The 25,546-nt window shown below is 37.8% G+C and overlaps 2 protein-coding genes and 1 long non-coding RNA gene across 8 annotated transcripts in view; 1 reads left to right on the forward strand and 2 right to left on the reverse strand.

Moving 5' to 3' along the window:
- The first annotated feature begins 27 nt into the window (after nt 1–27).
- Nucleotides 28–11,484, forward strand: LOC133525779 (Golgi resident protein GCP60). Of its 3 annotated transcripts, none has more exons than XM_061862164.1 (11): nt 90–340; nt 737–950; nt 1,039–1,107; nt 1,576–1,680; nt 1,928–2,197; nt 2,479–2,520; nt 3,020–3,093; nt 3,409–3,597; nt 4,006–4,116; nt 5,009–5,130; nt 7,509–11,484. In XM_061862164.1, the coding sequence occupies exons 1-11, from the start codon at nt 196–198 to the stop codon at nt 7,623–7,625; spliced, it is 1,458 nt and encodes a 485-aa protein (XP_061718148.1). In that variant the 5' UTR covers nt 90–195; the 3' UTR covers nt 7,626–11,484. The 3 variants fall into 3 exon arrangements, with proteins under 3 accessions (XP_061718150.1, XP_061718148.1, XP_061718149.1); XM_061862165.1 differs by having other exon boundaries at nt 5,018–5,130; XM_061862166.1 differs by lacking the exon at nt 2,479–2,520 and having other exon boundaries at nt 28–340.
- Nucleotides 11,485–12,313: 829 nt separating this feature from the next.
- Nucleotides 12,314–25,546, reverse strand: part of LOC133525777 (fatty-acid amide hydrolase 2-like) — a 31,685-nt gene continuing 18,452 nt past the window's right edge. For all 4 annotated transcript variants that reach the window (XM_061862159.1, XM_061862162.1, XM_061862161.1 and 1 more), the window contains exons 3-12: nt 23,823–23,949; nt 23,435–23,606; nt 22,758–22,882; nt 22,350–22,439; nt 21,920–22,065; nt 21,253–21,335; nt 14,255–14,438; nt 13,793–13,912; nt 13,459–13,596; nt 12,314–13,144 (exon numbers count right to left, since the gene is read on the reverse strand). In XM_061862159.1, the coding sequence (XP_061718143.1) occupies nt 13,004–13,144; nt 13,459–13,596; nt 13,793–13,912; nt 14,255–14,438; nt 21,253–21,335; nt 21,920–22,065; nt 22,350–22,439; nt 22,758–22,882; nt 23,435–23,606; nt 23,823–23,949 (1,326 nt within the window). In that variant the 3' untranslated portion in view covers nt 12,314–13,003. The remainder of the gene's footprint in view (nt 13,145–13,458; nt 13,597–13,792; nt 13,913–14,254; nt 14,439–21,252; nt 21,336–21,919; nt 22,066–22,349; nt 22,440–22,757; nt 22,883–23,434; nt 23,607–23,822; nt 23,950–25,546) is intronic.
- On the reverse strand, nt 17,365–18,800 carry LOC133525790 (uncharacterized). Its single transcript, XR_009800632.1, has 3 exons — nt 18,333–18,800; nt 17,692–17,759; nt 17,365–17,513 (listed from the first exon to the last, which is right to left on the reverse strand). It is a non-coding gene; the product is annotated as an uncharacterized LOC133525790 (long non-coding RNA).

Genomic DNA, 25,546 nt, shown 5'->3' on the forward strand with positions numbered 1-25,546 from the left:
ATGTTATATTATTATATCAATTTATGTGGAACGATTATTTAAATTGGATACAATCGTTGTAAACATTTACTTATTGAACATTGCATTCGCTGGTAACACTGTCCTAGCACGCACGTCACTGTTGTGGGGCTCCATGAGCTGTCAGACGATTCGCAAAATCTGAGAATCGAATTAAATAAGTTTTCTTGAACAAAAATGGCTAATAAAACCGACAGCAGCCCTAGAATCAGCACAGAAAAGGTCCCCTTAGAGACTGATGAAGGTATAATGGAGAGTGAAGAACGGAAATGGGGCATACCTTTAAAAGACATGTATAAACAAGGGCTCGCCTTCTACAAAGGTATAAATAATATTATTATCTGCATAGTTCTCATACTATTATAAAAATTCGTTATTGTTATTTCTATCTTGCACGTTCGCAGAATTGAAATAACAAACATCACTCTTGATATACTCGTTTTAACTCTCGTTCTCGTTCGTGATAACTCTCTTTTCCAATTAATTGAAAAGATAAAAGCGCAAGTATATGCCTAATCGTTTATGCGTATACATTCATGTTCTACTGAGTTACTATTTCTTTTATTATTATGATCATTGTTTCATTTTGGTATCTTTTGAATGCTGACACTAATCTTGACCACTTACTCTACTATTCTATTTAATTGATCTAATCTTTAATCCCATCAGCAAATTTCATGAATGTTTGTATGTTTGGTAATAAATGTTTATCTTTTAGATAAGGAAGGTAAAGCTCTACACCTAAGCTATGAAGACAGGTTAAAGCTTGTAGCTTACACCCAGCAGGCGGCACATGGCACTTTGGACCTGAATTCTGCTCCACCATTGGGAGTTCTGGATGTGATAGGGCGAGACCGGCGGGCAGCATGGCATGCACTTGGCAACATGTCTCAAGTACAAGCAATGGCAGGCTTCTTACACACTCTAGAAAGGTAAACAACAATACTCAACCAGTTTAAGGATATTCCCTTTTTGATGGTCAATTCATGTTTGTTGATGATTTATTTTTTGTGTTTACAGATTATGCCCTTTGTTTAAACCATATGTGGAAGCAATACAAAAGGATTTCGAGGCTAAGAAACAACATGAGTAAGTATTTTAGGTAGCTTGTTAGTAGTGTTTACAAGCTTTATTTGAAATGGCTAATCAATACATAATTGATCAGTGATTAGTAGACCAAAAATACATATTATCACTAGAACAACTTGTACATGGTGTTTTTTTTAAACTCCTTAACTTGAGGGCATAGCTTAGTACATACATTTAAGGAAACTGAATGGTATAGTTAATTTTTATCTTATGTTTATTTTTCTTAAAAAGTAATCAATAGTGTTGTAACAAGGACATTATATTTAAATCCACTAAACAATTGAAAAACTCTGACATATCAATGACATTTCGAAAATCAATCATTGAGATAGTATTTGTATTTAGTAGCAAATGTATAAACTCATACTATACACTAATCAATATGTAAACAGGCCCTAAGGCAAGTCTGCCCTCAGGAATGCACCCTTGAAATTAACAGACTTTATATATTTATCATATGTTTTGTAGGGAAAAGAAGCAAATAGAGGAAAAAGCAACCACAGATCTCCAAAATAGAATAATAGAAGAGAAACAAAAGCAACAAAGTACCAAATTAACTGAAGAGCAGCAAGTGTAAGTAAAAATGTGTCATTCTCAAGGAAATGGTTTTGCTGGCACTTACATTATAAAATATATATTTGTATTGAAATTGTTTTAATATTAAAATAAGGATTCATATGACTCTGTTTACTAAATAAATTATACAAATATTATTTATTGCAGCACACCTCAAATAGCAAATAAAAGCTGAGATATTGTATCTGAAGGGAAGTTTCAGGTAAAAGTACTGCAAAATCATTTATATTTATTATTGTTACAGTCAGAAAATCAAAGATGCTCTTAATGCCCAAACATATGACCAATTCTTACAATACGCACAACAACAGTTCCCTGGAAACTTTGACCAGCAAGCCATCCTTATCAGGCAGCTGCAGGACCAGCACTACCAGCAGTACATCCAGCAGCTGGCGGTGGACCAGAGGCTCGCCAACTCGAATATAAAGACCTCGGACAGTTTGGACAAGGATAACGGGAATGATGAGAGGAATGAGGATAGCGGTGATTGGGACACATCGGATCTGGATAATAAGTGAGTGTTTTACAGTTTTATATCAAATATATTTTCCTTATCTTCATTTAATAGGAAATTTTGTATTGGGGTTTATCACTAAAAAATACCTAAATCTGCTTGATTGTATTCCTTTTTGCGATGGGATAAGGTGTACCAATGGTTAGTTTATTTTTTCCTTATTCACCACTACCTCATAGCTCTGGTCTAAACTTTGTCGCTATTTGCAAGGTTCCTGGTGCGAGAACTAAATATGCGGACTAAGGTGAAATGATTAGACTGATTCCAATATGATTTTTCAGAAATACATCTGTAGCTTCAGAAACTGAACCCACTCAAATTCGGTATGTTAGATGTCATCGTAGTGCTCAGTTTTGTATGTTTGTTATTGTGTGTTATCATAATCGTTCTATAGAATTAATTCGTCATACATGATCTTATTAACTTATATAGTGGCAAGTTGGCATGCATTTCATTACCGATAGCAATTTATTGCTTATTTATTATTATATTTTCTTTTCTCACATTCATCATTCATCTGTAAAACAACTAACAACTAGATGTTATGTTACCACTTGAGAAGGCGGATGCGCACTCAGACGCTCAGAACCGCGCAAGTGACGCTCAGAGCCTTTGACATACCTAGGAAACAAACCACTACACGTTTGTATAGAAATTACCGGTATTTTTCGTACTAAATTAATTATTAATTTACCAGTCGCATTTCGTTATTCCTGTCTGGACTCACCTTGACAAATAGATAAAGCTCTCATACATATCATAATTTTTCTTCTTTATATATGCATGTTGAAATTATAAAATGTATCGGTTAATTCCTTGCAGACCTGAGGACGAGGGAACAGATCTTTTGGCGCACAAAGAAGAAACAAAAGCTGATGAAGAATCAGATTATGATGGTGAGGCTTTTATAATATTTCTCATTCACTATACTAAATACATTAGTTTTTATCACGCAATTGTCAACTAATAGTGCTCTATTAGCAGGATTTCTTCTAGCAAATTTGCTATTCAAAGAACGCGACGATATCTCCTAAGCTTTGCTCAGAACCTCTAATTTTTCGTCTTTCTTTCCTACGAATTATTTTCAAAATGTTAATCGTATACACTAATGTGTTACATGTCAATAACGTAACATAGGTAAATGTAAATACTCTTTGGGTAGCGGAAAAAATGTATACTATATGTTGTAACTGAGTGTCAATGATACACAGACATATTCCCGCCCGTAGAAGAAGCGAACATGTGGACGCGAGGCGAAATAAGCGTTTTCAAAGAGTCGGCCCGCGCGGGTGGCGGGCGGCTCACAGTCGGCCACGGCGAGACCGTGACCGTCCGCGTGCCCACGCACCAGCGCGCCAAGTGCCTCTGCTGGGAGTTCGCCACCGACAACTATGATATAGGTATCTATTCTAAGGTGTATTCGGGTAATTGGTGTCCCATGAAAGTTTAATTTTTATACCGATGCAAAGTTTTATACCAAATGGCAACAAACGTTGGTACAAATCCGCACAGCATAGTCCTCAAATATAAAAAGAATCCTAGTAAAAAATATACTCTTCTTAGATTTCAACAATATATATCAAACATTAAAACTGACTGTTAGTTGTACATATTACTAAAAACATCCGTAAGTTCTAAGTACAGGATTAGGCACCTTATTTTTAAAGTATAGATTCATATCATCATTTAATGGTTTTATAATATAATTTATTAGCTTAAATAAAATAATTCACATATTGAACTACAAAAGCGTTTTTTTTTTAATTGTGATTTGAACATCTACATATTCCCTAATTTCGTGGTTCCAGGTTTCGGTTTATACTTCGAGTGGAGTAAATCGCCAACGAGCGAAGTGACTGTCCACGTCTCAGAGAGCGATGACGAAGACGACGCCGATGACGACGGTTATGGAGATGAAGGTAAGGAATGTTTCCGAAATAAAATAATTCTAAATGTTTGCTACAACATTATTGACCCCTATATAAATCAAGCTAACCTACCGTTTAAGTGATAGCCTTAACGTCATATTAGTCATATATACAGGGTTCAATTAATAACTGTATAATTTTTAAGAAAAAAAACCGACTTCTATGAGGTAGACGTGAAAGAGCGATTATTGTTGATTTTTGATTTCATATAATGAAATTAAAAAGACAGCGTCCTACGCCTAATTATGTAGAAAAGGAGGTAACATGTTTTTTTTTGTCACTGCACCCACCTTGACACATTTCAGATTTGCTCTATGGTTGACTGGTAATATACCCGCAATAGGGTATTTGACTGTATTAAAAATAAATTATTTCACACCATGCATGAAATAAAGCACCAGATAATTATAAAAAAAAAACAGGATAGAAATATAAAAATGTCCCTTGAAAACCTAACTGCTTGACAAACATGCAAAGAGAACAAATTGCCAAATGTGAACTATGCATCGTTGAAGAGTTCCGTTCTGTTCATCTTCAGCAGTTCCACTTCATCAAATGTCACTTCTACAAATGTACTTGATTAAGGATGAAAATACTAAGATCACTATATATATGCCTTTTACATTTGAGGAGTTCCCTCGATTCCTCATGGACTCCATCGTCAGAACTCGAACTCAACAAAAATTTGTCTTTAAAATCTAATTTGCTTAGACATAGTATAATACAGTAATCATATGAAAATGTTCCCTAAATACTCCAAAAGCTGCAGAAACGGTAGTAAACAAATTTAATTATTATATATAAAGTTCGTCGTCCGATGAATCGCCTCCCATAAAATGGGTTGTTTTTGCTCTTGTTACACAATGTACTATTTTGTTTTGAGAATACACAGTGACGGAGGGAGGCCTGGACCCGGAGGTGGGCCCGGAGCGGCGCGCGCTGCAGCAGCAGCGGCCGCCGGTCAGCATCGTCGTGCCCATCTTCCGCCGGGACTGCCACACTGAGGTCAGTTAGCATTTAAGATAGGGACACTAACCGTAGGTACAGGCACCATCAAATAAATAGTGACCGCCAATGTGCCCAAACATATCGGAACTAGAGTTGTGCGTGCTCGTTCACTAAAAAGATCGCTTCAAACTAGTACAGTAGTACATTGAGAGAAACAGCATAATAATGTCACGGAATGGTTTGTGCGGACTAGGGATTGCAATCCGGTCCGGCGGATCCGGTAATCCGGCCGGATCCGGCACTTTTGAAGAGTTACCGGATCCGGTATAAATCACCGGATCCGGGCCGGATCCGGTAAAATAAAAAACGCCTAAATACAGCACGCGCTGTGCGTTTTAGACGAGGAAATGGCGACGGGTGAGAGGTATGAAGTTAAACAGAAAATAAAACGAATAAAAAAGTTTGGATTTAGTAAGATATTTTTATATATTTATTATGACTATAAATGGGAACAGAAGAGGATTGCTTCTTCTTTCGTGTTGGTGACACGATATGGCGATTACAGAAATACTGTAATAGAAGGAAAAATTAAAGGATGCAGATGCCATGGAAGGCATTTGTAATTTATGCTAAGGAGAAGGTTAATATTGTGTCATAATGTTGTGATAGGAGATTAATAGTAAACAAATGAGCAGAATTAAGTCGGCGGTACTCTACCGACTAGAGTTGGGCTCATCAATATGTGTGAATGAATATATGATATATAATTTACTCCGATTATATATATATATATATATATATATATATATTATAATTATGATAAAATATTGATTCTTTACATTCAATCTTCATCTCCTGGTCATGCTACTCTACGTGTTTCTTTATTTCTTTATTTGATCCAAGTAACTTTTCTTAGGGACTCCCTTTCCGCGATGGTTTTCAATCCTACACTCTTTTATTTTTCACATTGTTTTGACCAATACACTTTCGTGTAAATAAAAAAAAAGTTGTTTTTTTTAAATCATATAGTCTGCTACATTCTCGGACAAAAAAAATCGTACAAGATAATACTGGAGCACATTTAATATCATTTTGGTTAAAAGTAAAATATCTTCTTTTTTTACTAGAATGGATGCTAACGTTACAAATAATTCATTCAAATAATAGTTACAAAAACCTGTCCTCTCAAGGAGTTCCAATTCCCACCCCACATGCCATCATCGGGCTTTGGAAACTAATCAAATTTATAATTGTAATCGAAAATTTGAGCACTTGTGAATGGTTAAATATAATAAATGATTTCATATTTTGTTTTTAAACTGATATAGACATTGTAACACTTTATAGTCTTTTTACTACTAAGTTCCATTTTATTGTTAAAAAGTTATTTATTAACTTCAAATTATAGATTTAGGAATACGTATTACGCAAAAAACTAAAAAAATATATCATTTAATTAACTTTAATATCCCTATACCAAACCGGATCCGGTCCGGCCGGATCCGGCCGGTTTATGACCAAAATCCGGCCGGATCCGGCCGGATTGAAAATCAATCCGGTTTGCAATCCCTAGTGCGGACGTTTTATAAAATAGTACTATTCAAAATTTGTTATCTCGCTTACTCCCGTGCAGTTAGAACGGAGTGACGGCTATGTGCTGTCTCGCTCATATTAGCCGAGAGCCGTTCAGTCGTCTACGCACGCGCTAGGCGTTAATTGTGTCGGATCGCCTTGTTATCAGTGCCACTGCTTGCTCTGGTTCAGTTTTACGTAAAGGGTACTAAAATGTACTAAGAGCATAATCATTTGGGAATAGTTCGGTCTAGTATAGCGGAAGGAATTGCGTCTTTTTGACTTTATTAAATGTACTACACAAGCCTAATCGGAACACATCCTTATTTCTGTGACATCAAAGGTATTTTACGATATATTTGGCCACTGTGGCCGCCACTATCTGTTTGATGCTGACTGTATGCTAACTAACATCTGTGACGGTAACGGGTCGTTGCGTTGGAGGGTCTGCCATCTCATGACCTAAATCGAAAACTGATACTTCACGCGAATAAGGAGGTGCTGGTCCCTACATTGAAAAGTCCATGGGTCTTTCAAATTGACATTTAGACTTTGCTCCAATAAACACAGGGCTGCTATGCTTCACCCTACTGTTAGTGCACGCTTCTTATATACGGAAAAAATGCGATGGCAATTAAAAACATTCCTTTTGTCCCAAAAATCCAAAAGTCTAGACGTGACTACAGCACAGTTGTATCATCAAACGAAAATGTTACATCAAAAAATTGTATCAAACAAACTGCCTCTTATCAGTAATGGATAATGGGTTACCTAACATGCTCATCGCTTCACTCGTCGTCGCAGCTAGCTTTTGACTAAATATATAATTATATGATATTACTAGACGTCCCTAACAATTTCAGGTATACGCTGGTTCGCATACGTACCCCGGCGAAGGAGTCTATCTACTAAAATTCGACAACACATACAGCTTATGGCGATCAAAAACTCTTTACTACAAAGTATACTACACGCAGTAAAAAATAACTTATTTTAATAGAACCATGACAAATTATAAAAGGAAATCGTTTTTAAAGATTGTTTATAATTAATCAAGTTATGTGACTTACTCATTCTGCCAGTATTTATGATGATTTCTAGCAAAAGGTATAATTTTTTGGTTGGCAAAACTTACGATGCATATTTATGCGAGTTTAGACTTGACTGAGAACGACACATTTGTTAATATAGTTATGAAGTGCAATATGAATTAAATGATTAATAATGAGTTTCATTCAGAACTTATTTAAATGTCAAAAGGTAATGCAGATGGGAAAACTGAAATACTTAATCTTCTAGTCCTGATACAATTTTCATATAGCCTATAGCGAGGATCTTATATTTAAACTGGATTCTGTCTGGGACATATTTTTGAAGTGAAAACTTCTTTAGCGGCGCTGTGCACTTTTTGTGATGGGGAAAAAATGTTAAACTCGCGTCAGGGCGTCAGGTGTCACGTGACCGTCAGATTGAAAACTCCCGGAGTGCAACCCGTTGTTTTTTTTTTTCATTCATGTCTATGAGGCACGTAGCGTTGTATGAAGGCTTAACCTCTTTATTAATTTACTCTTCTCTACTCAAATCCTAGTTAGCAATATTACTCTCTGGTTTAACAAAACATGTAAAAAATAGAGGGGTTTAATAATTTAAAAAAAAAACTGCTTAATCCTTTTCCATGCCGTACCAATATAGAGTGGTTTAGAGAGAGTTATTTTTTGTGAAATTCTAGGGTGCCGTACCCAAAGAAGGTACTAAAACGGAACCCTATTACTAAGACTCCGCTGTCCGTCCGTCTGTCTGTCACCAGGTTGTATCTCATGAACCGTGATAGCTAGACAATTGAAATTTTCACAGATGATGTATTTCTGTTGCCGCTATACCAACAAATACTAAAAAGTACGGAACCCTCGGTGGGAAATTTTTACCTAAATATAAGTGCTAAGGTATAAATTCTATTGATGCCCACTTGGTTGAAATGTATTCTACGCCTGGAAAAATAATATGGATGAAACATAATTCAACGTGGTGTGGTCTCGTATCAATATAAGAGACTGTTTGTTTCTAAATAAAGAAAATGAAATGAAAATGAAAATCAATATCAAATGATCTACGCAACTGAAAATGAAGAACGATTTTATTATGTTTAGCTTTGTAATATATTTAAATTGTTCCTACGTAGTTTAATGTATTTTAATATTTCTTAATCGTGGTAGCCATCGTAAAGGTTACCATTGGGTTATTCCCAGTATTACCACTAGAGAGTGCTCCTGGTACTGGTTTTCTATACAAACAGTACCGGAACCGGGAATCCCCGGTTCTCGCCATACAAACTCGGTACCAGGAGTATTGCCTAATTACCACCAAGTTTATACCGCTGGTAACAGCTGCGGAAAAAAAATCTGTATTTAAATAAATAAATAAGACTATCTGAGATGTTCTTGGCAGTAACAGTCAATAAAAATCCCAGTTGTTACGAGCTATTACAACTTATAGATAACAGGTGGGATTAACCCTTACCATTCGCCTAATTAGTCCAGGTCTCAATACACTTACACTTAGTTTAATCACTGCACATTTCTGCCACTTACATAATTATAATCTTCATTAGGTACATTGATGCTTCAGCATATCCACCATTATAATCGTTTTAATACTATGTTCTCGTAAAATAATGAACCAAATTTGATCTCGTTTCCAATCGCACAAATGGTGGATATACTGCGGTGTGTTTCCGTCACAATTAATGGACAAAAATTATTTGCCAGGAAATCTTCTAATTTAGGCACTAACAGTAACAATCATAACTGACCATTTGCTGTTTACAAATATCTATGTGATTTCCAAAACGTTTAACAATGCTTTGTTAAATTTGATGCTGTTTACACCTTTACGAGATATTTCTGATATTTAAACGTTAAATATGCGAATTAGCTTGTTCTAGTTTTACTTTGCCATAAGGTAAAGTTTTGTGGCCAGAGGTATCCTGTATATTACGAGTAAAAACTATCAAGTATTATAAGTAACGAGGTAAAACTTTATTTATAAAACATGGTTACCCGCATCAGTTGATAGCCTTTAGCGTCGTGCTGATTAAAAAGGGACTTTGAAGTAACTGGCGCTTACGTTACGGTGGCTCGTATTTGTATCTTCATAATACAAATGCGAAGCATATTAATTAATAATGGTGTAAGCGCGAAGCTCTCCCATGGTTCCTTTTTTCTTGTAACGACACATTAAGTGTAATTCAATAGAGTCAGGTAACGAAAGTAACGGAACGGTAGACGAGGAAAATCCACCAATAGGAGGGTATTCTCTTACAACTTCGCTAGCTCTCTCATATCTGGTGGATAATCGCCCTTAAAGCCACGAATATGAACCGAGAATTTAATGCTGATTGTATACATATTTTTACGTACCGGATAAAAGGGATATACGAGTAGATATATTTACAGAGGGTATTGGTGTGGTATATATGTGCCATTAGGGGAACAAAACACATTTGAATGTATATTTTGAATTGGTTTTACTTGCCGAGATTTATTACAATATATTTAACCCTTACACCGTCTGTTGGCATGGCACATTTATAATAACATCTCTGTACCTACTACAAGACAGTTTCTTTGCCATATGCCGTAAATACTTATTGGAGTTTTAGCGATGTGGTACGAACGCCAGCTATAACTACTTTCGGCATCATTGGCGTTTAGAGGGTTGACATTGTTTTTATAACTTCGCTGTTCATTGGGATTCTTGAACTGATTGAGATACTAAAAATAATCTTACATAAAAATATTGTCATGCCTGTAATTTGGAATTACTATGCAACTGGCAAAGGCACCAAAATACGTTAAATATAGATTATTTTTTAAGAAGCAGAAACGTCTGCGAACGATGCTATTAAGCTTAGAATAAATTTAACACATTCACTGCCGGGAACCCACCTGGTGGGCGCTCGTGAACTTTGTTCAGATGCCGGACAACCCGCTGGGCGGGTTGTTTTGTACGCAGCTATAGACCACCGGTTTCTGGGGTAGTGCGCCGTTTTTTGTCTGGCAGTGAATGTGTTAAAAGTGGAAAAATTACTGTCATAGGTGAGACTTGAACTCCAGAGGCCGTGAGTTCAAGTCTCAACCAAGACAGTAATTTTAAAAATAGTAATTTAAAATTGAAAAAATTACTGTCTTGTGTGAGACTTGAACTCCAGAAGCCATCTAAGAAGTGTCACGTTCTTACGGTAGATGTCGCTAGGGTCCCCTAGACCCATATGGTGGAAAATTTGCTGCCTATAGCTGAGGTCTTGGTGGCTCAGATGGCAGAGCGCTGGAGTATCGATCCAGAGGCCGTGAGTTCAAGTCTCACCCAAGACAGTAATTTTTCCACTTTTAAATTTACGTTAAATATAAACAAAAAATTTCGAGTTCAGACAAAAAACAGCATATGTAATCAAAGAATATGGCAATTTCAACACTGAAAATTCAGGATTTAACCATTAAAGGAATCCCTTATAAATCTGTGTTCTAATAAGATTTATTTATTGACTAGTATTTAGTAAAATGATCGTATAGTATTATCAATAGCATTTTTAACGTATAGTGATGTTAGTTGCATATTATACATGAATGTTAGAACTTAGCATTGTGTTACATGTAATTAATAACTGTATAATTTGATTATTTTGTTGGATTATATTGTGTAAAATTTATGTCTTGTGTAGATCAGGTCTAAGAATATTTACAACCATTGTGCAATGAAAAATATATTATAATAATTATTGTTATGTCCCTCCCAGTGTCTATAAAAGTTCCGAGACAATTATTTAATAAATTATAATACATATTTTGAATTTTATTATTCCTTAACACTTTATCTTACTTGTCAGTTATATCGCCCATGACCACAGATAGGCACATTGCTATTAATGTACTATAATAATTAGTAGGTACATTACTACAGAGGCCGGGACGAAAGGGGTTGTTCGCTCGGCCGGATAGATCTGAGGCGGGCAACCCCATAGTTCCCGCTCAAACATGTAATGAAATAATAATAAAAATAGGATGATGATGATGGATTATTTCATGTCCTAATGTGATAGGTTATTCAGGGCGTGGGGTATTGAAGGGGAACAAAATTTTTATTATTTTGGCGCTACGACGCACGTCATTACGCTTTTTTCCTTTTTTTTTGTTTCTTGTGTTTTTTTTATCATTTTGAGGTTTCCTAAAGGGGAACAAAAATTTCATTATTTTTGCGCTACGACGCACGGTTTAGGAGATAGGTACATCCCTATAAAGATTTTTTTTTCAGTCATGCAAAAATCTGTATAGGTCCGTATCTCCTAAACCGTGCGTCGTAGCGCCAAAATGATATTTTTTTTGTTCCCCTTTAAAAGTCCCTGAAATAATAATAATAAACGCAAAAAAAGAAAATAAGAGGACTTTGCCGGCCTAGGCCTGCAAAATTTATATGAAATTCCATGAACGACCTCTTGTCCTAGCCGCACCTGAAACGTCATACTTCGCAGCCTATTATAGCCTCCTGAGACCCGGAAGCAATTGTTTTGTTTTTGAATTTGGAACCCTTAGTTACATAATAAAAGTTCAAAATAGATTTTGGAATATGTACAAAAATTTGTACTCAGGGTCTTAGGAGGATAAGGAACATAACATTTGAGAAAAAGTATTTAATTACTCTGATTAGATTTATAGGTAAGTATGTAATAAAAATATCTACCACTTTAATATTATAACTAGTATAGACCCATACATTGTAGTAGTCTAGTATAAACGCATTAATCAACCGCATAGTCTCGCAAGCCGTTTAATTAAGTTCACATTACGACACAGGGAATTGGTGTAAAATCTTGTGCAATTATTATTAATAAAAAACTAAATCAACGAACAAACGAATTCGCACTACGTCCGATCCGAACCCGTGAACATATGGTCCGTACTAGCCTTAGAACTATTTCTATGGTAAGTTACGCACTAGATCCGATCTCCGTCATCCGATTTCTTTCGGATCTAGTCTAGTGCGTAACTTACCATAAATAGTTCTACGGCTACTACGGACCATATTTTCACGGATTCGGATCGGACGAAGTGCGAATCCGCCCTTACCCGAAACTGACTTAGAAAAATAAGTATGACAGCGCGATCTAAATCGGCATATCCTTGTATCATTATACCATGTAGATCGGACCGCTTAGCATGACTTGCGATGTAGCGCGCGACTCCATACTTGAGGTCGCGTCCGAGTACGCAAGACTAAACGGTCAGAAAACCTTAACTTTAATACTGCACGTTTTATCTGAAGATAGCCGCCACAGTTCCTATTTCAGTAGTCATTCATACGGTTATTACGTTTTACAAGCCATAACTGCTCCTCCAAACTGTTTTTCCAAATACTTCGCGACCGTCAAACATAGCGCGTCGTTGTACGGCGTTGCCATCACTTGGATACCGATAGGGAGACCCTGGCTATTTACGCCCATAGGCACCTGAGAACAAGTTTACTGATTCTTAAATATGAATATCCACCTCCTCATCTAAAGAGTTTTCTCTATTGCCACAAAATTAGTTGACAATGTTTTTATTTTCTAAATCGACCCGAGGACTTATTATCTGCAGGTTAAATGACTGGTCAACATGAGTTAGTGGGCCGCTCAGTTTTTTAATCAACGAAAACGAGATTTTCAAAGCAAGGTGGCACTTAGTTAGCGGTCATAGGTAGTTTGTAATTTTGCACAATCTTATAAAAACCTAGCATAAGTAGGTATATAGTATATATGTGTCTGTATAATGTTTATTTTACCTGAGTAGCAGGACACTTCAGGACGTTGACAGCCGCCCAGTAGGAGAAGTTGAAGGGTTGCAGAAAACAAGAGTAGTGGTACGGGGCCGTTTGCGGCGCGCTCGGGAGTAGCAGAACTCCGTTGTCGCCCAGTTTATTCTGTCACAAGCCAACGTAACGCCATAAGTATGCAATAGACAGTGTAACAAAGAGTTTAATGAACAAACCCCTTCATGAAAATCAAATACGAGTGTGTTTATGCAACAAAGAAGGACACATGCAATTTGGTATTCATTTATGCCGGTGGGGAACTTCATCCAGTAGTGTGCTTGCAAATCATGTTGAGTTGACTTACCAGAAGATCTTCCTTCCATTCTTTAGTAAGTTTTTCGGCCCAGTTGGGGAATAACGGCATTAACTGAACATGCAACAACCAAATGATAGCCGACCAACCGTGTTTGCTTAGTCCGAGTATCTGGAAACTGTATCTACTTATATCCTTTTTTTAGGTACAGGCAAGGAATTTAACTTCCAACCCACCTAAGGTTCAATGTCGTATAGCTATCTGTCACCATAAGAGCTAGCTAGAGCTCTACATTGCTTTAACATGGCGCAATTTTTGCGAATGGTGAAATTAGTAGGGAAGGGAATTAAATTCCTTGACTGTACATAATATGTAATCAAGAATTCAAGTAAAACTGATATAGGCTAGGATGATACTAACGCAACATTTTTCCTTCCGTTTGGTACATAAATACGTAAATAATATTTTTTTTTATCATGGTCAAGGCACCAAATTTAAACCACTCTGAATTACCTTTCTCAGCAACTCTACGATCCAGATGGCGTCGGTCTTGCTATTGTTTAATAAGCCAGCGAAATTGTGGGGCTCCTGGCTCATCCAGTATGTCCACAGCTGGTACATATGATCGAAACCCTTATGGTAATATGGTTGAGGACTGTTTTTTAGCGATACTTCCTCACTTATCTTTGCCACAGCACTGAGGGAATTCAAATATTAGTTTTTCTTTTTTAATAATGCAACATGAGCAAATTTGAATTAATGCAACATGAGTAAATTTAAAATGAATGAATAAGATAGTGTATCCAACTATGTCCAATTCATAACTTTAATCACACATATCGTGGTGGTTAGTTTCCAAATGCACCGAGAGATGGCGCTGTCACCTGCTCAAACTAGCTAACGACTGTTTGCCTTAGAACATCAAGTGTGTATTTTTATATCTTGTTTGTGAGACTTGTTTGGGAGATAATTATAGTTGTTTAAAGTTCAAACGGCTTTAATTTCGAAAAGGACCCTTGGTACAACCTTGTTCATGGTCCATCGAGTCGGATACGGTGTTTGTAGTGCAGTGCGTGTGAGCAGAGCTACTCTTCGCATCGACCCCATAGTAGCAGTGGATTGCTGTTCGGAGGGATCGATTTGGCTGGCAGAGCAACAGCGACGGTGGCGCCATCTAGCGAGAGCCAAGCTGAATACACTAGGAGGTGTGTTGCCAGGAGAGGAGGACAGCGGAGAGGGCGTAAGCAGCGCGTCACAACAGATCAAGGTGGAAAGTTGATTTAAGTGAAAAGTGCAAACCGTGAGTACATTTATATTATTGGGTACGCGAAATTCAACCTTATTTCAAAGAAGTTCAAAACTTTAAAGATCAGTGGAAGTTCATCAAGAAAGTTAGACATTTTCAACCTTATAACTAAGGAGTGCTGGACTTGGTGCAGATTTAGAATAAAAATTAACTTGTAATATTTAGCTTCATTAGTTTTAGGACTTAGAATATTTAGTAAAAAAAACGAAGGTACGGGGAATCCATGTCGGATTTAGGCCAATATTTTAAACACTTGTAATTTTTTACAAATTTTACTTCGAGAATTTTCTAAGTGTCAAGTTTACACTTGTGTTAAATTAATTTAGTTTGTGCATGAAATAGTTCTTGTAATTATAATTTAGAAACTTTGGAGATTTTATAGATTTATTTAGTTTGTTTCAACATGGAATCGTTGGTAAATTTTCAAATTGATTTGTCAACTCGTATAACTAAGGCGAGAAGTAATTTTAAAAAGTCCCCTAAGGAGCGTATAACTGAATATTATGTTGAAAGTAAGCTCGAGGCATTGGAACAGCTGTGGAATGATTTTAGGCAGGGTCATAAAGAGCTACTGCATACAGCTGATGCTTCGTTACTAAGTACTTTGAAGTATACAACCGACGATATGTATGAATCAACAGAAGATCAGTATATGACATACAAGTGTGATTTGAAATGCATTTTAACTAAGTTCCAGTCTAATGTAAGTAAGATAAATGTGAGTGCAAATGAAAATGTAAATAAAAGGTCTTCTTTGGTCAAATTACCTAAGATTAGCATTCCCACATTTTCAGGGAAATATACAGAGTGGCCCACTTTTCGGGATTTGTTTGTGTCATTGATACACAATAACACGGAGTTAGATAATGTACAAAGGCTGCAATATCTTAAGGGTTATTTGGCCGGGGAAGCTGAGCAATTGATTCGGCACACACCTGTGTCGGACGCAAATTACGCGCAATGTTGGAAACAATTGGAGGAACGCTATAGCAATAAAAAATATATTTCGAATTGCATTTTGAAACGTCTGCTTAGTCAACGGAATATTACGACTGAGTCAGCAGGTTGCTTAAAAGAGTTGATGGACACGTCTTCCGATTGTTTGAACGCATTACAAAATTTGGGTATAGATGTATCGTCTTGGGACCTAATTGTGATTCATTTACTTTCACTTAAATTGGATGCCGAATCCAGAAAACAGTGGGAGCTGAATGTTGCAACTAATGTGTCGGCGGATGCGTTGCCGACGTTTAAAGAATTTCAAACGTTTTTAACTAATAGATATCGAGCTTTGGAATTCATTGAACCGAAAAACGTATACAAGGCAACACCAGTCAGTTCAAAGGCTACCAATAATAAAGGTCACACAAAGGTCTTGCATGCGACCACCATAGTAAAATTAAGTTGTGAATTTTGTGGCGAGGACCATAAATTATGCTTTTGTAAGAAATTTGCTAACCAGGAATATGAGAAGAGGCACGAGTTCGTAACCAATAATAGAATTTGTTATAACTGCTTAGGTAGTAATCACGGTGTTAGATTTTGCCAAAAAGCCACTAGTTGCAGAGTATGTCAGAAAAAACACCATTCCTTACTTCATCCAAGGGGTGTTCCAACGGGTAATTCAGGTAGTTCAGATCAATCAGTTGGAAGGGCAACTAACGGGCCCTCAGATGGAGGCTCCATTCAGGCTTCAGAGGAGACTACACCGGTAGTGACTTGTTTTGCGAAAGGTCAGGTAAAAAACCGAGTTTTGTTACCCACGGCAATCGTGAACGTTGAGTCCAAAACAGGTCAGTATCGGCCATTCAGAGCTTTGTTAGATCAGTGTTCACAGGCCTCTTTTGTAACAGAGGCCACAGTTCAAGGGTTGGGATTGCAGAAAACATCTGCCAACCCTACAATCTCGGGATTAGGAGATGATCCAAGGTCAGTTAGGTCAAAAGCAACCGTAACTTTAAAACTCCAGTCATTAACGGATCCGAACTTTAAAATACAGGTAAAGTGTTTTGTTTTGACAAAAATTACCTCTTTACTTCCCGAGAGGCAAGTGGCGGTTCCGGATTGGGTACAATTAAAAGACTTGTGTTTGGCGGATAAAAACTTTGATACGCCCAATAAAATAGACCTTTTACTGAGTGCAGAAGTTTATAGCCAGATTTTGCGGGAAGGTTTATTGAAAGGACCAGCCGGGTCCCCGGTAGCTCAGTGTACTGCCTTTGGCTGGATAGTGTCTGGAACAGTGCGCGCCGCGGGAGTAGATAATCAAATATCCGTTTTCCATACACAGGTGGAGGACAATGAAATAATAAAAAGATTTTGGGAATTGGAAAAAGAGCCTTTATTAAGTTCACAGATTTTAACAAAAGAAGAACAGAGGTGTGAAGACTTGTTCTCAGCCACGACGCGTAGAGATGAAACTGGAAGGTACGTCGTGAAGTTGCCATTTCGCGATGAGGAGTCGACCTGGAACAATGGGAACTCTCGTGAGATAGCAATAAAAAGGTTAAAAGCATTAGAAAGAAAGTTCACAAAAGATAAGGTACTAAAGGAGAGATATACGGAAGTGATAAATGAATACTTACAGTTAGGTCATATGGTGCCTGTACCAAATCAAGAGATTAGTAAAGAAAGATCAGCTTACCTGCCACATCATGCAGTCGTCAGAGAGGATAAGATCACCACAAAGGTCAGGGTGGTCTTCGATGCGTCCTGCAAAAATGAAGACGGCGTGTCATTGAATGACAACTTGATGGTTGGACCTACACTGCAGCCAGACCTGCGACATTTGATCATGAGTTGGAGGAAACATCCAGTATGTTTAATTGCCGACATCGTTAAGATGTACCGAATGGTGAGAGTAGCAGAAGAAGATTGCGATTTTCAACGCATAGTGTGGAGAAGTTCGCCGGAAAATGATATACGGGACTACAAGTTACTTACTGTCACGTTCGGCACAGCTTCAGCGCCTTATTTAGCAGTCAGAAGTTTAAATCAAGTCGCCACAGATCATAAAGAAGAGTACCCAATGGCATCAGAGAAAGTCGCAAGGGAATTCTATATGGATGATCTGATGACCGGGTGCGAGACCATAGAGGAGGGTACAAGATTATATCAGGAGATGAAGGAACTATTAAAGAAAGGTGGATTCATTCTACAAAAGTGGTCAAGTAACAAAGATGAATTACTACAGATAATAGATGACTCAGGAAATGGAGAAAATAGCAAGCAGGACAAAGCTTTAGAATTTAAACAGGACAACATAGTAAAGATATTAGGACTCACCTGGAATAGAAGTCGCGATGAATTTCAATACTCGGTGAAGCTGCCGCCGTTGTCTGCACCTGTAACAAAAAGAAAAATTATATCCGACGTTTCGCGGTTATTCGACCCCCTGGGGTGGATAGCTCCGTGCGTAATAAAAGCTAAGATATTCATTCAGCGATTGTGGATAGCAGGGACAGAATGGGATGAGGAACCACCATCAAGCATCTTAGAAGATTGGTATACTTACCGCAATGAACTGGCTCAACTTACTAACTTCAGTATTCCGCGGTGGATGTTCACAAAGGCAGATGACGTCGTCACCGAATTGCATGGCTTCTCGGACGCATCCAATGTCGCCTATTCTGCGGTTGTTTATTTGCGCGTTATAAACGCAAATTCAGACGTCCATGTCGTCCTAGTTAGCGCTAAAACCAGAGTGTCACCCGTTCGGCAAGTCAGCATTCCACGTTTGGAGCTCTGTGGTGCTGCCCTGCTGACTAAGCTGTTGGTTGAGGTAGCTGGAGTTTTGAATATTCCCAGGACCGATATAAGAGCTTGGACTGATTCCTCAGTAGTATTAGCATGGCTAAATAAACATCCAAGTAACTGGAAAACGTTCGTGGCGAACCGAATTTCTGAAATCCATTCCAAATTGGAATCCTCGCAATGGTTTCATGTCTCGACGAAGGACAATCCAGCTGATTGTGCTTCGCGAGGAGTTCAGCCATCGGAGCTTGCAGAATTAGGGCTGTGGAAGTTCGGTCCGAAGTTTCTATGGAATAAGGACATAGCATACAACAGGTTAAAGAACAACGAGACCAATCAAGAGCAATCTTTAAGAGTTCACATTGCTACGAGTGAGATAGCAGTGCCGATATTGGACAAATATTCTTCGCTGCAAAGGCTGATTAGAGTGATAGCATTTTGCAGGAGGTTCGGCACGAAAAAAGAAATAATTAATAAAGGTCAAGAGCTTAAGCATTTAAATAAATGGGAACTCGATGAAGCGTTAGTGACTTGCATTAAAATAAGTCAGGTTGCTGAATTTGAAGCTGAAATAAAAGAAATACATACATACGGACAGGTCACATCCAAATCGTCCAAACTACTCAGCTTAAACCCTTTCATCGATAAGCAGGGATTACTTAGAGTGAATGGACGAATCACTAACTCACAAGAACCTCAAGGATTTAAGGAACCCATAATCTTGCCACACAGATCACACCTTTCTGATTTGATAGTTGACGACGCTCACAGGAAAACGTTACACGGTGATGCAAAATTGATGCTAAACTTTATCCGATCAGCATACTGGATTATCGGAGTCAATAATCTGGTGAAACATCGTGTGCGCAAATGTGTGGTTTGTGTGCGGCACAAGGCTAAACTGCAGAATCAACTTATGGGCACTCTACCGGCCGTTAGAGTTACACCCGCGAGAGCATTTTTAAATAGTGGTGTAGATTATGCGGGGCCCATAATGCTGAGAACCTCTAAAGGCAGAGGTCATAAGGCTTTCAAGGGTTATATAAGTTTATTCGTATGCATGGTTACAAAAGCCGTGCATATTGAAGTGGTGAGCGATCTTACCTCCAGAGGTTTTTTAGAAGCGTTTAAACGCTTCGTTGCTAGACGCGGTCACTGTGCCAATCTGTATAGTGACAACGGAACTAATTTTATAGGCGCTTCAAAGGAGCTCAAAGAGTTGTTCGATGCGGGGAAGTCGACAATGACCAAAGAAGTGGCAGACAGCCTAGCTGTTCGTGGCACTAATTGGCATTTTATCCCTCCCCGCGCACCTAATTTTGGCGGGCTATGGGAAGCAGGCATAAAATCGGTCAAATATCACGTAAAACGCGTAATTGGCGAAGCTACTCTGACATATGAAGAGATGAGCACTCTTCTCAGCCAAATAGAGGCATGTCTGAACTCGCGTCCCTTGTCCATGTTGAGCAATGATCCAACAGAGGCCGTTCCTTTAACCCCAGGTCACTTCTTGGTAGGAGAACCACTTGTGACGATCCCTGAGGCAAATTATGAGAACTGTAATCTAAGTACTTTAAAAAGATGGCAGATCACTCAAGAAATGTTACAGAATTTCTGGAGACGATGGTCGAATGAATATCTTACCCATCTCATGCATCGTTACAGGTGGGCCTTCAAGACCCCTGAACCGGAAATCGGGAACATAGTTTTGGTGAAGGAAGACGATTTACCTCCTAGTAAGTGGCTTTTTGGTAAAATCCTCACTAAATATCCTGGCTCAGATGGATTAACGAGAGTGGTATCTTTGAAATGTAAGAACTCCGTGATAAAACGCCCCACTTCTAAAATTTGTGTATTACCAGTAAGTGAATAAGTGTGCAATGCAATAGTAAGACTATTAGAGAGATAAACCTTTGTCATAGATGTAATAGCTGCTAGTTGTATCTAACAGTGAATATGTAGCATAAGTAATATAAGCATAGAATAGCTAATGTTGCAATGGTAGACAGTCAGAAAGGACATTCGGTCCTTGGTGGGCGGTATGTCCAATTCATAACTTTAATCACACATATCGTGGTGGTTAGTTTCCAAATGCACCGAGAGATGGCGCTGTCACCTGCTCAAACTAGCTAACGACTGTTTGCCTTAGAACATCAAGTGTGTATTTTTATATCTTGTTTGTGAGACTTGTTTGGGAGATAATTATAGTTGTTTAAAGTTCAAACGGCTTTAATTTCGAAAAGGACCCTTGGTACAACCTTGTTCAAACTATTTAAAATTCATTTACTTAATGAAGAATTTTGTTGAAAAAACGTCAGGCACAAAAGGTACGGTTAGGCGCTTATATTAAATTATGCACTACATTTTATGTCTCTACATGTGTTGTCATTTATCTTGTGGTCTGATGGTTAACAGAAATTGTTAGTTACAGCACATATCAGATTTCACTTACTTGGCCATAGCACTTCTAAGCTCCGGCTTGATTGGAGTGACTCGGTAGTCTTTGGATTTTTCCATATAGTAAAACTGTATATCCTATAATGTTGAGAAACATAAAAATCACAATCTTAATTAAATTTAGGAATAGGAGCAGAGCTAAATATGTACAAAATAAAGCTCGGCTGGGGTGAGCTGTTATCAGTGTTTGCATAACATGGACATACCTTGTCAATCAATGGTAAATGTGGTGTTATTTAATAACGAATGAAATCATTTTATTTAGGCTGCCTTTCTGCTATGAGCTTTACGTCGCCATCAAAACGAATGCATTTTATAGCAAGCTTTTAAGCAAACCTCTTTAAATAATATGCATATCCATATTCCATATGCTACTATGAGAGTGAATCAAGTGATATGATATTATATCGAACCCGTTTAGATACGCAAAAAAACTGTTATGGATGCCATATTCAACTGAATTAAATATCTTGAATAAATAAACGTAGTACCTAATACTAGTTTTGTACGTAATGCGTTGTCATTTTAGTTTAATTATGTTTAATTTGTTTTTAATACTATTTATTTTTAAGGTATATTAATATCTATACTTGACATTATTGACGTAAAAATTGCTCACCCCTGCCGAGTTCTGGTAAAGAATAAACTTCATGCGATTTTACCTTGATATCAACTTTACGATCTAATTTTAAAAGAGGTGCTTTATTTCCAGCGATAACTTTGTTCAACGGAGCCAAATCCTCCACATGCTTTGTGATGAAACCAAGACTAATCATAGATTCTTCGTCGCCTTTGTGGAATATCACTCCTGGAATAAAAGGAATTACTTCCTCATCTTAAGTATAATTCTTACTTATAGTAGCTAGTCGGATCCGCTGTCTCCCGCGGGTGGCCTACCGGGTACTGTCCGACTGCAAAAATCTGTTAGAGCCACAACCGTCAGCATGTTTTCAATTAAAATATATTTAAGTCCCTCTTGGATATCCATTACCAAGAACTGGTGTAGATTTTCCATCCCATACTTAGTTAATTTGTTTGGATTTTGAATTGCTTAATTATTTGGTCAATTTTATAATATAATAAATTGCTTGCCTCTAATGCTAGTGGTCCCTGGTGTATTGTGGTGTCCGAACATGCCACAGTAGAAAGCTGGCATACGAATTGAACCTCCCACGTCCGAACCTTGAATGAAAACGAAATTAAGTATGTTGATATCTAGCGCCTGTTCTTTATGTTAAATGCCCGTCAGAGTGTGGCACCCTGCACCTGCACTTTATAGCAAAGAAAACTATTATGAGCAGATGTGATAGCCTCTGAAAAAACTATGTAACACCTCTGGAGTTGTAGGTGTCCATAGGCTACGGAGACTGCTTACCATCATGCGGACCGTAAGCTTGTTTCACACCGTCGTGGTACAAAAAAAAACATCTGCACCGCGCTACTATTGCGGCAAGTAGTAATATTGCTCTAAGCTCTTTGCAAAATGTTTGAATTACTTACACAAACTAATTGGAGTAGCGTAGCACGCTGTAAGGGCTGCCTCAGCACCGCTAGATCCTCCGGGGGATCGGCCAGTGTGGTGTGGGTTGTTTGTCATTCCGTATACGGGGTTACGGGTCTCAGGCCTGGCGGAAAAAGGAGGTTTCAACTTTGATTATTAAGTAAGAGTGTGTACGTCTATATTAGGCTAAAGCTCATCATGCCAGGCAGTTCGATCCTTTTGCTGATCTTCCTCTGTGAGTAGAATATTAGCCTACATTGAGACTAATTGGCCAGTGTTGGTAATTGAACTCGCTCGAAGGATCAATGTTTTTGCACACGGCACGGACTACGTGGTCCGTCCTATGGTTTGCACTGTCACCCATCACTGAGTTACCACGCAACGACTGTAGAGCCAGACCAAGATAAGTTGACAGCGATTTTGATAGCCCAGACGGTGAAAGTGTCAAGTAAACATCATAATTTCATAGAAGTTTGACGTTTAAAATAACCCGTGCACCGTCCGGACTATGAATATCGCTGCCAACTTGTCTTTGTTTGACTTCAATAATATAATCTAAATTGCTGCTTCGAGCTGTTCGTGAACCTAGCATGCCCGAACACTTAACTTAATTTTGTGATACACACAGGCACCACAGCCAATTCTTCAACCATGTTTGGATGTTCTATTAACTTACCAAACCAATAATTCTGGTACATTAGTAAGAGCCACCAGAATAGCCCCGGCAGCCTTGAGTAAGGCTACGGACTCGCTGTCCTCGTCTGCCCGGAGCTCTCGTCGCCACCATAAGCCCAAAGTGTAGCGGTACCCTTTCACAGACTGGCTCTCCTTGGTTGTGAATGGGACTCCTGAGGTCAAAACAGGCTATTGGATATAGGTTCGACCGACACGTCAAATAAAACTTTTTTTATTCTATCGGATAAAATAGTGACTATTTTTATCAACTTCAATTTATCAGTTGTTGCGTTAGTTAGTAAGTAGTTTAAGTTTATGCATTAAAGCTGATGCCGAGTTTAATATTCCTAGAACCAAGGTAATTTTCATGTTTGGTCATTATTATCTACCCAAAAACGGTTTCTTAGCTGCTTCTTCCTCGGAAAGACCTGACGTTATAAGTTTGTCCACCTCCCGGGCGTCGGCTATAGCTGCTTCAAAACGGTCTTCCGTTACAGCGTTTATTATGGGGTTCACCTGTAAAGGGTCGAATAAGTAAGCTCAGGTGGGGTAAATATAAGCCATGGGTAAAAATAAGACAAAGTTTTTAACACTCGACAACTTATTCTATTTCATTCCTTTTCCATTAATAAAGAAGCCTTGTGTTAAACTCTAACATGGCCAAAATTATACGCTCCCCAATAATTAAGAATTGCACTAAGAATCTAATTCGCTAAACCTAGGGACTGTAATACAAAAGTGACCAGTGGCTTGTATGTTTTCGTGAACGACACCGCGGCCCATAACCTGTCAGTCCAAGATACCAGAGCCGCCAGACCTTAATTATTTTCTCATGAATAAAATGTTTGGGATAATATAGTGTTAGTGTGTACTTGTAATGTCTGCATAGGTACTTGCTATTCAGATTCAGATTCAGATTATTTTATTTGCGATAAGTACATGTACATGCAAATACAGTTATACGGGTATATACAATTATTTACAATATATTACATCAATCTTGTGGTATATGAATGTCAAATATTATTATAATAAAAAGTGAACCTTACAATGTATCCATAGAACAGTTTAATCAAGTGCGTTGGCAAAATATTCGTCAATAGTGTAGAATGGTCTATTTATAAAATAATCTCTTACTTTTATGTCAAAGGTTTTTAGATTACTGCATTGTTTTATGTCGGTACTTAATTTATTAAAAATTTTGATTGCGATATTGTTAAGGCTGTTATTGAAGTGGATAAAGTTAGATTTAGTCTGAACAAATTTCGATTTATTTCGGAGATTAAAATTATGAGTTTCTTCAGCTTTCCTATAGTTATTTTGATTGACATAGATATACACACATATTCGATATAAATACAATGCAGTAACGGTAAAGATTTTGTGATTTATAAACATATTACGATGAGTAACTGGTATGTTTTTAGATCCTGTAATAATTCGTAGCGCCTTTTTTTGCAAAAGTAGTATAGAGTTTATGTTCGTTCCGTTACCCCATACTTCTATACAATATCTGATAATACTCTCGAAGTAGGAAAAGTACACAGTTTTTAGTATAGTTACGTCAGCTATTTTAGAAAGACTTTTTAAAGAGTAGCATGCACTAGCCAACCTTTTGCATACGGATTCTATCTGGTTGGTCCATCTCAGATAAGGATCGAGTTCCACCCCTAGGAATTTAATACATTCGGCCTTCTGTATTGGTACATCACAGTCGAAGTCGATACTTTGAGGGCTACGTCGAAATATAGTGTAATAACTTTTCTCGTGATTGATTTTAAGGCCATTGTTACTAAACCAATTTTCTATTTGTTCCCAGCATTTTATGATCATTGCATTAAACTCATGGGTGGTGGTCGCATTCAAAATTATACTGGTATCATCAGCGTATAGATAAGGTGTTCCATAGGTTAGCGATTGAGGTAAATCGTTTATGAAAATTAGAAATAATAATGGGCCAAGAACAGAGCCCTGAGGGACCCCGTATTTTACTACAGCTTCTTCAGAACGAGCTATGCTTTCAGAATCTCCATACGATATTTCCACATATTGAATGCGATTAGTTAAATATGACTCAAAGAGACTCAGTGCAGAGCCACGAACTCCGTAATAT

This window comes from Cydia pomonella, chromosome 15, assembly GCF_033807575.1.
Source record: "Cydia pomonella isolate Wapato2018A chromosome 15, ilCydPomo1, whole genome shotgun sequence".
In the NCBI taxonomy this organism is placed as follows: Eukaryota; Metazoa; Arthropoda; class Insecta; order Lepidoptera; family Tortricidae; genus Cydia; species Cydia pomonella.